The 12,794-nt window shown below is 45.3% G+C and overlaps 2 protein-coding genes across 11 annotated transcripts in view; both read left to right on the top strand.

The window, feature by feature from the left end:
• LOC146504921 (uncharacterized) overlaps positions 1–12,794 on the top strand; it is a 483,966-nt gene that overhangs the window by 116,170 nt on the left and 355,002 nt on the right. For all 10 annotated transcript variants that reach the window (XR_014877737.1, XR_014877738.1, XM_085183493.1 and 7 more), the window contains exon 4: positions 12,305–12,427. Coding sequence is in view for 8 of the 10 variants with exons in the window: in XM_085183488.1 (XP_085039614.1) it covers positions 12,305–12,380 (76 nt within the window). In the remaining 2 variants the exon portion in view is untranslated. The remainder of the gene's footprint in view (positions 1–12,304; positions 12,428–12,794) is intronic.
• On the top strand, positions 2,508–9,078 carry LOC146504922 (uncharacterized). The gene is made up of 5 exons (XM_085183541.1): positions 2,508–3,559; positions 3,731–4,100; positions 4,335–4,411; positions 4,784–5,729; positions 8,906–9,078. The coding sequence occupies exons 1-5, from the start codon at positions 3,149–3,151 to the stop codon at positions 9,076–9,078; spliced, it is 1,977 nt and encodes a 658-aa protein (XP_085039667.1). The 5' UTR covers positions 2,508–3,148.

Consider the following 12,794-nt stretch of genomic DNA (forward strand, 5'->3'; position numbering starts at 1 on the left):
TTTTGTTTGTTAGAAAGTGTGAACGACTGTTATATGTCTATTTTTTGCATGTTACATATCTGTGTTTGGGCGCGCGCATGTGTGTGTAAAAGAGAGAGAGACAAAATAAACATCACTCTTTTTAATCCATTGCTTTTGAAAAAAAAAACCCCTCTTTACCTCACATGCCCTGCAATGAATGAATAATGAAGTCTATTAAAAATGTTATTCAGAATCATTACTGAGTGTGCTGTGTCAAATATCACATCAGTGCACTCACACAAAACAAGACAATCTCTTTTTTTTTTTTGTCAAACAAAGTTAAACCCTACTTTTACCCGATCATGGATGAACAAACTGGGCTCCGTCTCTAAACTGTGATTTGTTGAACTTAAAGCTGCTGTTTTAGTATTTGAGCTGACAGCCAGATTTGATCATAATTAGACAGCATGCCGTGGGCTTTGATTGGCACGGTAATTGGATTGTCATTGGGGCTGAAAAGCTATTATCTTTGGATCATGCCCCATGAAATTTGTTGGAAAAACTTCTGTGGCCGTCATTAAGTCAGCCATCTTGGGGGCCTTAGCAAATGAGCTTTCTATTTTTTTTCTCTTTTTTTTCTTTTCATTTTTAGGTAAAAGAAAGAGAGAGTGAGAAGAAGGGGGGTTGAGAAAAGAAAAAAAATGAAAAGGTACTTGTGCACCGCTGGGACCCTTAGATCTTCCGAATCGCAGCAAAGACAATCTGGGCTCTATTGATTAATGATATTAGCATAGCAGGTAGCGCTAAGTCGAAAAGCAGCGTGCTGGGTTATTGCCCATTGCTCTCACCCACTTGCAAGTAACGTAGATGGGTGTGTGTGCTTGTGTGTGTGTGTTGGGGGGTGCAGCAAGTGATGGAATGGGATAATAACAGAGAGGTGAGCCTGGAAGGAGTGTGAGGGAGGGGAGTGGTGGGAGGAAAAAGGGAAACTGCAGGGTGGCTTTTCATTTGCAATTGTTTATGTAAAGTATCAGGTGTGATGCCCATTTTAGGGGAATAAGTAGCAATACAAGGTAATGAAAATGACAACAGAAATGTGAGATATGAAATGGGTAGAATTTCTCAAAGCTATTGGGCAATTAAATCAACTTAGACAACTGTGAAACCTGGAAAACATCAGTAAACTTTCTCTCTTTCTGCCTCTTTTCCCAACCTCCCGGCGTTAACAGTGGAAGTACCTGTTTTTTATAGTACGCCACAAATTACAAAACAGAAACAGTTCACTGTTTATGCTTTCACATATTTCTACAAAACTGAAAAAGAGAAACAGAAATGGGAAGTATTGATGTAAAAATACTTTTTTTTACAGTACAGAATTTTTTTGGTGTCTGCACTTCTGATTTCTTTTTCACAGATATCTGTACTTTTTACCCCGTATATATTTCAAAATAGGCTTCTTAATCAAAGTTTAATGTATTTGAGGGAGGATTATACTTCACATCTCTTCATGCCTTCAAACATTTCACTGATCTGAGTATAAATGGAGGAAATAACAACAAATAAAAGACAATCCTAGCATATTACCAGACCTTATTGTACACAAAGAGAGGAAACAGGCAAAACTATGTAATTTATGCAACACCGATGGCGCTATATTCAAGAGTTAAAGTGGGCCGGAACTATAAGAACCAGAATTTCTCTACATATTTCCATAAATTGCGATACTTCAGCACTAGCTATAGAAGAGGCGCGAGCATAAATGGAGTAATATGTTGTGGCAGGTCCTTTTCAATGCAATAGCTCAACAAATATCAATAAATTTTTTTTTTCTGTGCAGTCTGTTGCAGTTTGTTCCCAGCCACCTCTTTCTGTCAATGTCCTTCTTCCCCCACTCGTGAACAGAATCATAAACTCTTTAAATTTCTCTACTTGGAGCGGGAACTCTTCCCTGACCCAGAGTGGGAACTCCACACTTTTCCTGTTGAGAATTATGGCCTCGGACTTGGAGTGTCTAATTCTCATTCCCACCACAAACCCTTCCAGTCCAAGCTGGAGCAACAGTTTTTAACCTGGGAGAAAGATATAGCGACAGTTGGTTCCAACAATAACCACAGGGCCAGATTTGATCATTACTGAAACATTCACCCATTTACCAACAGACATAAATTCTAATTAGAAATAGAATTGGATTCACATAAGAAATCTACTTACATTACCAAACTCTAGTGACTTGTGTCTTTTTTGCAGGTATCCTCCTGAAAGTGTTTTTAAAAGGTTCTAATAACTGTGATGTGGTCAGGGGCGACTCGTCTGGTTGAAAACAAGAAATCTGACTCCAGTGGAAAAAACAGACCTCAGCGTTGTGACTTGAATAAATTAGTCATAAAGTGTCCATGGTTTTATCATATATTGCGTTACATTGTAGCACAATTGTGCTCAGTTGTGCTACATTGTAGCTACATTGTAGCACAATTGTGCTCAGTTGTGCTACATTGTAGCTACATTGTAGCACAATTGTGCTCAGTTGTGCTACATTGTAGCTACAATGTAGCAATTGTGCTACATTGTAGCAATTGGTTTCTCAGCAACAATTACACCTCACTCATGATGTCTCGTTTTAAAATGACAATATGGTGACAGTGAAAGTGTCATGGTCCTGGGTCGGTGACCCGGCGTTTTGAGTTTGTTATTAGTATTTTCTAGTTTATTCTGGTGGTTGGGGTTTGGTTGTGTTTATTTTCCCTACCTGCGTCTCCCTCGGTGCTCTGTTCATGTCCTCGTGTTGTTATGTAAAACAGTCTGTGTGTTTCCTGTTTTACTTTGTAGGGTTGTGTCTCGTTATGTCCATTAGTTCCAGCTGTGTCCCCTCCTGTGTGCCATTTCCTGATTACCTGATGTGTGTATTTATAGTGGGTGTCGGTCTGTGTTCGTTGTCGGCTCGTCTGTGTTTCATGGTGTCTGTTCCTCGTCTGTGTCTCTCTGCCTCCCACCCCATTTGTATGATCCGGTTTGTTATTTAGCTCACCCAGTTTAGGTTATGTTCTGTCCTGCTTTCAGTTCTGTTATTTGTATACTGTAAATAAACCCTCACTCTCATCATCTTATCGCTGTCTGCATTTTGGGTCCTCCGTTTCCTCCACACCACACGGCTCACCCCGCCAGCCGTGACAGTACGAGCCGACCAAACATGGACCCAGCAGCATCCGCACCCTCCCAGGAGTTTCGGGAGGGGGTGATTGACTCCGTTTCGAGGTTAGTTAACCTATGGCTTGAGCATGAGGGGGAGGAATTTCACCGCGCTGTGGAAGCCAGGCTACAGCAGCTTATTTCTGCTCACCCCTGGCTACTGGACTCACTTCACCCGCTCGCACAGGACTTCATTCTGCACGAACTTCACCTTCACCCTCCAGCTGCTACCGCTTCCCGACCCAGCCCGGCGGTGAATGTCTTGCACTGCCCGCCGGGGAATCTGCGGCCCGGCCCGCCGGATGTGGAATTACCCGGCCGATCGGAGCCATCTCCAAGAAGGAAGCGACGTTTACGCCGCCGACGCCCATCACCACAGCCGGGCCCCGAGAGTTCTGAGTTGCCGGCTGTGGTGAGTGGAAAAGACACTCGGTCTGTTTCGCCAGACCGTGTGACTGTTTATACCGGGGCTGTGTTTTTTGAGCCTGCTGCACAGCCGCAAGCTCGTTTAGCCGCACAGCCGCAAGCTCGTTTAGCTGCACAGCAGCATTCAGCTCGGCCCCCGGTATCCCCACTAGCCCAGTCATCTATGCCATCTTCACCGACTCCCTCTGTACAGCAGGCTGCGTCTCTGCCTCCCGTTTTGGACTCTTTTTCTATTACGCATTTTTTGCAGAGAGACACACCAAACAATCCTGAAAACACTCCTCAAGAGCTGGCCAGTTCTGAGATGCACTCCAGGGCCTCCCCAGAGGCTGGGTTTCAGCCCCCAGCAGACTCTGGACCCCTGGAGGTAAAGAAGCCAGCTGAGGACTGCACCCGGCTGTCGCTGCCTGAGCTGAGTCAATGCTCGGTGCAGCTGCAGTCAGCCTTGTGTTTGCCAGAGGCCCGTGCGCCTGCTGGTTCTGATCTGTTCCTGCCAGAGGCCCGTGCGCCTGCTGGTTCTGATTTGTTCCTGCCAGAGGCCCGTGCGCCTGCTGGTTCTGATCCGTTCCTGCCAGAGGCCCGTGCGCCTGCTGGTTCTGATCCGTTCCTGCCAGAGGCCCGTGCGCCTGCTGGTTCTGATCCGTTCCTGCCAGAGGCCCGTGCGCCTGCTGGTTCTGTTCTGCGCCCGCCAGAGGTCTCCGCGCCTGCTGGTTCTGTTCTGCGCCTGCCAGAGGTCTCCGCGCCTGCTGGTTCTGTTCTGCGCCCGCCAGGGGCCCCTGTGCCCGCTGGTCCTGTGACTATTCTCGCTGGAGGGCCCGAGGAGCCCGTCCAGCCCCCTGTCCCGTCAGCTGGAGGGCCCGAGGAGCCCGTCCAGCCTCCTGTCCCGTCAGCTGGAGGGCCCGAGGAGCCCGTCCAGCCTCCTGTCCCGTCAGCTGGAGGGCCCGAGGAGCCCGTCCAGCCTCCTGTCTCGTCCGCTGGAGGGCCCGAGGAGCCCGTCCAGCCGCCTGTCTCGTCCGCTGGAGGGCCCGAGGAGCCCGTCCAGCCGCCTGTTCCGTCCGCTGGAGGGCCCGAGGAGCCCGTCCAGCCGCCTGTTCCGTCCGCTGGAGGGCCCGAGGAGCCCGTCCAGCCTCAAGTCTCGTCAGCTGGAGGGCCCGAGGAGCCCGTCCAGCCTCAAGTCTCGTCCGCTGGAGGGCCCGAGGAGCCCGTCCAGCCCCAAGACTCGTCCGCTGGAGGGCCCGAGGAGCCCGTCCAGCCCCAAGACTCGTCAGCTGGACGTTCAGGAGAACCCAGCCAGCTTCCTGCCTCGTCAGCTGGAGGGCCCGAGGAGCCCGTCCAGCCGCCAGCTGCAGCCTCATCATCCTCGCCGGCTGCTGCTTCATCCACACCGCCGGCAGCATCAGCGGCTTCATCCTCGCCAGCTGCAGCCTCCGTGTCTTCGTCCTCGCCAGCTGCAGCCTCCTCCGTGTCTTCGTCGTCCTCGCCAGCTGCAGCCTCCTCCGTGTCTTCGTCCTCGCCAGCTGCAGCCTCGGCTTCACCCACGCCGTCACCTGGTCCAGCTCCGGCTTCACCCACGCCGTCGTCTGGTCCAGCTCCGGCTTCACCCACGCCGTCGTCTGGTCCAGCTCCGGCTTCACCCACGCCGTCGTCTGGTCCAGCCTCTGCATCAGCCTCGCCTGGTCCAGCCTCTGCCTCCGCCTCGCCTGGTCCAGCCTCTGCCTCCGCCTCGCCTGGTCCAGCCTCTGCCTCCGCCTCGCCTGGTCCAGCCTCTGCCTCCGCCTCGCCTGGTCCAGCCTCTGCCTCCGCCTCGTCTGGTTCTGGTTCAGCTTCCATCTCGTCTGGTGCTGCGAAGGCCACGCAGCCTTCAGGTCCCAAACTGCCGCCTCGACATCGGCGGTCGTCTGCCAGGCCGCTTGTTGGGCGTCGTCGTCGATATGGACGACCTCCCAAAGGCCGCCGCTACCTTCCATGCGGCCGGCCTCCGGACTTGTGTCGCCGCCGCCGTTGCTGTCCGCACGGTCGGCCGCCTGATCTGTTTCCCCATCGCCGCCGTTGCTGTCCGCACGGTCGGCCGCCTGACCTGTTTCCCCGTCGCCGCCGCTGCCGCGTGCACGGTCGGCCTCCTGAACTGTTTTCTCGCCGCCGCCGCCGTCCGCACGGTCGGCCGCCTGAACTGTTTCCCCGTCATCGCCGCTGCCGTGTGCATGGCCGGCCTCCTGAACTGTTTCCCCGTTGTCGCCGCTGCCGTGTGCATGGCCGGCCTCCTGAACTGTTTCCCCGTCGTCGCCGCTGCCGTGTGCATGGCCGGCCTCCTGAACTGTTTCCCCGTTGTCGCCGCTGCCGTGTGCATGGCCGGCCTCCTGAACTATGTTTTGGGACCCTGTTCAGGAACTCCAGTATGTGTTGTGTTTTGGACAATTCGTTTGGCCCGCTGGAGCTTGTTTTTTGTTTGGTTGTGGTCCCTCCGTCCTGGTCCCCCGCCGCCCGCCCTGGTCGGGTCGTTTTTGGGTTTTGGGGGGGGGTTTTGTGTTTCTGTTGGGCTGTCTGGAGCCAGCCCTTGAGGGGGGGGTACTGTCATGGTCCTGGGTCGGTGACCCAGCGTTTTGAGTTTGTTATTAGTATTTTCTAGTTTATTCTGGTGGTTGGGGTTTGGTTGTGTTTATCTTCCCTACCTGCGTCTCCCTCGGTGCTCTGTTCATGTCCTCGTGTTGTTATGTAAAACAGTCTGTGTGTTTCCTGTTTTACTTTGTAGGGTTGTGTCTCGTTATGTCCATTAGTTCCAGCTGTGTCCCCTCCTGTGTGCCATTTCCTGATTACCTGATGTGTGTATTTATAGTGGGTGTCGGTCTGTGTTCGTTGTCGGCTCGTCTGTGTTTCATGGTGTCTGTTCCTCGTCTGTGTCTCTCTGCCTCCCACCCCATTTGTATGATCCGGTTTGTTATTTAGCTCACCCAGTTTAGGTTATGTTCTGTCCTGCTTTCAGTTCTGTTATTTGTATACTGTAAATAAACCCTCACTCTCATCATCTTATCGCTGTCTGCATTTTGGGTCCCCCGTTTCCTCCACACCACACGGCTCACCCCGCCAGCCGTGACAGTAAGTGTTTTTTCACACTATTAAATATTAGTAGGTATTAGTATGCATAAGATATAAATGCATAAACTCCCTGCCTGAGCCTGGTTCTACTGGAGGGTTCCATCTTTCAAAAGGGAGTTTTTCCTTCCCACTTTTGCCAAGTCCTCACCCATACGGGTTGTCTGATTGTTGAGATTATTTTTTAATTTAATAGAAACAAGTCCCTCAAAAATAATTAGTGGTCATTCTTGAGCCATTTCTTTTTTTTTTTATTAGCACTATTTATGTGGGCACATCTTTAAACTCATATTTAAGCTGGGATTTCCTTACCTGGATGACTGAGCATCCTAATTTTTTAGAAGGTCACGGTGTACATTACAGCCCATGTGCTCACAGCATCCCAGACACCAAATATTTGAAAACTGTGTTTTGGATTTCAGTGTGCACATTAAGCCTTGGCTCGGGACTTTTTCCATAGCAACTAATCCAGATCATGCGCCAACATATTATTGACTAAATGCGTGTTCTGGATAAAACTTCTCATTGTTTCTGTTGGCTAAAGTTTGGCCTGTCTTTTGGCATCTTCTTTTTGCTGTATAATGGTGTTTGTCTCTGAGGTGGGCGGATTGAGCCAAATTTCAATAGCAGTGATACCAACACTGGTACTGGTAATGGATTGATACTAGCGCAGTAGGATGAAAATTTTGTTTCTATGCTTGAAGATCAGTATGCAGTTCACTGAATTGTGTTAAATACATTTTTGGGGGGAAATGAAAAAGAGAATAAAAAGATAGACGTGCACTATGAAAGATTTCTCAACCTCTTGGTGTTGACTGTCTGTGACTTCCCGGATAATCACGTCAGATTTAACAAATGGATTGCCTTATTGCAGTCAAATTGCTAACTTTACACTGATACACATGCATATGTATGTCACCACATCTTGGGAAAATGGTTCCCTAATAGACAGTCTCACCAATTCCCTGCAGGGGAACCCTACAGGGTACAAAATGTAGAACCACATAATGTTCCCATATAGAATAATAATAATTATGACAATAATGTATTTGAATACAGAACTGTCATGCTTTGAGAAGCATAACATAGAGTCCTTGCTGGTGTGTGTGTGTGTGTGTCAGAGAGAGTGGTGTTCCACATACATTTTGATTTGTGAGTGCGTCATTAAAGCAAGATAACAAAAATTGCTTTGCATATGTGAAAGCAAAAGGCAGTATCTGAAAAAGTAAGTCCTATAAGCTGCACTTTCTCCAATCACAAAAGGATATGCATAAACTCTTATGTTAAATGTCGAACAAAACAGTATTTAACAGCATGTCTGGATAGTTTCCTCTTCATTGCAAGTTAGGGACATTGTTGCTGCTTGTCACTGACACAGGAAGCTCTAGGCTTTGGTCAGGCAACCTGTCATTGTCTCCACTTATTTGAGCCGCTGAACTGGACCATTTGACTGTGTTTGTATTGTTGGTGCCTTTTGAGCACCAACAATACAATTGTAGAAAAATTGGAGAAAAATTGTATGGTTTTCTCTGTTTCTAACTGTACCAATAAACTATCCAAAAAGTCTGTGCTTGAGGTTTGGTTAGTAAAATTATAGCAGTTTAATAGCTACTAGTTAGTAAAACAAACAGCACAGCACCCGTACGTTGATGAGTGCAACTTGCTAACTGTACTTGTTTGCCTTAGCAAGTGCTTTAGCCATGCATCTATCCATCCATTTTCTTCTGCTTATCCAAATTCATAGTTGCAGAGAGGTTGGAGTCGATCCCAGCTGTCAAAGGGTCAGAAGTAAACCCTGGACAGATTACCAGGAAGACAAACAACCATTCATGCTCATTTTTCACTTATACCTTGGAATCACTAATAAACCTAACAAGCATATCTTTGTACTGTGGGACAGAGTGCACACAGCCATGAGAGGGAACATGCAAACTCTACAGCGAAAGGCCCCAGCTGACCGGAGGATTCCAACATAGGATCTTCTTGCTATGAGGCAACATTGCTAGCCTCCACGCTGCTCTTTGTCCAAATCTGGTCATTTTTGCCTCCAAAACAATGCGGCATCCAATCTGTGAATGTTGAGACCTCAGAATGTGAAATCCACAACTAAGGTGCAATGACACAGTAGCATGTTCATCTTTTATGTACAGTCTATGTGTGAAAGGTGTAATGCAGTAGGAACATGTTTTGTCAGTAGCAACTCTCTCTGTTTCCTCTCTTTCATTGTGTCTGTTCATGAAAGTTTGCATGCAGGCACTGTTGATCGTGGCCTATCAAGTGTCATCTGATTTGCATTCAGTGGATGCGTCATTATTCACAACATTTGATGTCCACAAAAACACATTAGACCTCCCTGTTTTGGTGCGGAGTGGTGTTGGCCGCAACCGCCCAGACATCATTTGTGCACCCAGATAGTCAAATGTAAATTGATATGTAAGAAAATGCCCCATTAACTTTTTCATTAATGGTTATAATGCATTCTGAGTGTCATCCGCGGGGCGGTGCGCTTCCCTGAGCAAGGCCGCACACACATGTGCTGCACACACAAATGACAAGGTCCCAAATACACAGAGAAACAGGCGCACAAATGTATGCTGATAATTCACTGAGGAAATCATGAAACACACTAAGAGAGAATTATTTACACACCTCCATCACTAAACTTCACATGTATTTATCTGAGTAGAATACCATTTTAAAGCAATTGTTTTATCACCTTTTCTTTTGGGTTTTATCAATTCAAGCTTACAGATGTGTTAACAGGTATCTGATGGACTCATGGTGGGATTAGTTTCCACATCCTTCCATTCATGTTGCAGACCAGTGGCCTTAAGTGTGAGGTGGCTCACCTGTGTTGTCACGCACAGACTCTCAGGTTTCTATGACAAAGATACACCAATTAGATCAGTCCCAACTTCTGATGACTTTGTATAAAGACTTGCTCTCTTGATAACTCTCATATTAATAGATTGAACTTAAGAACTTAGTAATTGAGAAAAATGCAGGTTATGAGTGTGCCTGTAGAATTTTACATAAGCTGAGGAGTGTTGTTTTTTTTTATTGATTTTGATTTTACTTATTTATTTTTTTTTACTATGCAATATATAGGAGGCCTCTTTAGGTTAATTACAGTTATAGTTTACTGCTGATTGATAAGTGCAAGTTATTCACATCCTCCCTTTGTTTCTACTGCACATCCCTGTTTGGTGTACAGTTTTATGCAATTTCACTTCATTTATCTTTTATATATTATATGTACCGTTTGTATATTGTTTTTAATGTGCATTCTGTTATTAGCATTGTTCAGTTCTTTTCTTCTACTTTGTTATTTGGCCACAATTGAATGAGCTGGTGGATCAGTAAGGTATGCTAAGTCCAAAGTCAGCATCACAAAGGTGGCGAGATCAGCACGATAACTCATACTAAACACATTAGCCTGCAGACCCGTTGGACACATGCTTGCATTGCCTGACAGGTTGGCAAGTGGTTGCTGGAGGTTGTTGACAGTTGCAAGCTGAAACCGACTGCAAAGAGATACACAGTGCTGCACTGAAACGGTTCTTGTAACTGCTTTGGTGGCTAGTAGGTTGCTATGGCCACCTGTAGTTTGAACAGAAGAAACCTGCTCCGCAAACTCACTGATTAGTGAAACTGTGAAAAGTGTGATGTAAATGATGTAAATGTTTCCCTTCAAAGTAAAAGTTGCATTTTTGGAAATGTGTTGCTGCAGTGGTAAAGGTTTTTACTTTGAAGGTTATTTCTACCAGGCTATATTTCCAGTTTGCATCATAGTATTTTTTAGGTTTCACTACCACTCCATACATAATTGGCAAGTGCTTGCAGACATGTTGTTCATAGGGCTACACCATAGCCACAGAGTAGATTTAACACAGTACATCAATCTATGTGACAGTGTCAGACCCACATGCGATGTTTTATTAAATCAGGTTTAAAGTTTCACATGAGATGCATTACAAATAATTGCTCTCTTGTCTTCTTCTTTCCCTTTATATTCTTTATAGATCTCTATCAGTAGTTTCTCTGATCATGTCATTAGTTCATTTTATGCAGAAGAGGAGTCAAACAATAGATTAAGTGGGCATACAAACTGATGTAGAGACAAACAAAGTTTAGGACCTCCAGTGTGACACCCTTTATGTTATCTGTCAACTAACACAAACAGCTACAGGGTGTTGAAGCTGCTTCATAGTTCACTCCTCAGGTGACAGCAGAAAAGAAATAGACCAGTTGTATAATGGCTTGTGTTATGTTTCAGTTGTATTCTTTTACTTAATCATCATGGATGGAGGTAGCTGTCTTTTTGTCCTCTATCCTGGTTCTTTATCTTTCTGCTCTTTGTGTTTATAAGAACATTTTGTGTTTTTGTATATATTTTCCTTGCTGTTCGCATGTTGCTGCTGTGTATTAGATTGAAAAACAAAACACCCAAGAAACTCTCTGAAAAGAAATGTGGTCAGATTCCAGGTTTTGTCTTTTCAGTACCGACACCATTTGTTATAATTGCTCATCAATGCAGCTTAAACTGGACCTTTTTCAACCAGTGTGGACAAACTGTAATAGTGAAACATTTGAGTTTCAGTTAATGAAATCATTGCATTTTGTGAGGCAAACGTATCTTCAAATGTTTTATTTTTTTAAACCATGTTTTTAAAGTCCTGGTTACAGCAAATAGAAAAAAATCATTAAAAATATTTATCTGATAAACAATTACATGAAGAAAATCAGTCATTTTAATTATAAGTTGTCCTGTTATCTCCTTTTCAACGTGTAGTACCTCCCACCTGTTTTTCTTTTTTTTTTTTTTTTTGTCTGTCCACACACAAGCTAACAGCATATATACACAAACACACCAATACTCCCACCAGCAATCACCGCCAGAGGTAATATGTCTATTGTTCGACCAGCACGTCAAGCACTTATCCCTGAGTGTTTGCAGGCTGCTGAAAGGAAAGAATTAAAGGTGAGTGTGTATGTGTAAATCATTCACACACACAGGTCGCTAGGCTGCAAAACCATGGCAACATTTACGGGATCAAGCACGAGTGGCAACTGTGTGATTTCAGTTTACTCTGACGTTTGTGTGTTTATGAACACGTTGAAGCATGGAGACTGTAGATAACTTGGCACAATAACTAAGTTGGCCATGGAGCAGATGGAAACAAAAACAATAAAAGAAGAAACAAAACAATGGTGCAGATATTAGAGAAGAGCACAGTGAGATCCATGGATGCTTAGGTGAAGTTATTATCCAGTTATGGCACGCATAATGGCAACAAAGCTGTACGGTAAATTACGAACAGAAAACAAAAACCTGAGTTTTATGGGAGCCTTTGAGTCGCTTCAGGCATCTTAACTTTTTGTTGAAAAGGATTCTTCTTCTGCTTTTTGATTAAATGGTGGCGTAGACGTCTATGAAAAGAATTTGAAAATGTCAAGATGTTCGAGGAAAAACGTTATATTGTTATGAGAGAAAAGTCAGTGTCATGTACAAATCTAGTGGCTTTCACCTGCACAAACTATTTTTACATTACAAACTGCATTCTGGAATAACAGCACAGATCATTACAATTTGCCTTTAGATGTATTTTTAAAAAATGCTTTTATTTTGGTTTGATTTTAGGACGCCAGCTGGAATGAAAAGCTCGGTGGTGGACTGGACCCACACCTGGACCATGTTTCACCAGGATGCATACTAGAGAATGGATTGGATCATAGGTGATAGCGTGTTCTTACCTGGATAATGGTGAGCATATATATATATCTATATAAATGTATATATATTTATGTGTTAATTTATGCCTAATTACCGGTAAACTGAACTTAATTATTGAATTACTGAATTATTTGCTATTTACAGTTAAGTGATAATTAATGTTTACTTACCATCTTTAACATCGTTAATCAATGGAAACTGATGTTTATGGTCTTTGATGTATTTCACTCACAGTTTAGTTTTATAAGCACCCAAACAAGCTTTAGGAAGAGCTCAAGGGTGTAAATGCTCATAGGACTGTAGGGCTTTAGTGTAATTATGCTTAATAAAAAGAGCTAGGTTTAACCCTAACCCTGAGGTGCCCTTCGTCCAGGTATCTAGCTGTGAATGACTGGAA

Source organism: Neolamprologus multifasciatus, chromosome 13 (assembly GCF_963576455.1).
Source record: "Neolamprologus multifasciatus chromosome 13, fNeoMul1.2, whole genome shotgun sequence".
Lineage (NCBI taxonomy): Eukaryota > Metazoa > Chordata > Actinopteri > Cichliformes > Cichlidae > Neolamprologus > Neolamprologus multifasciatus.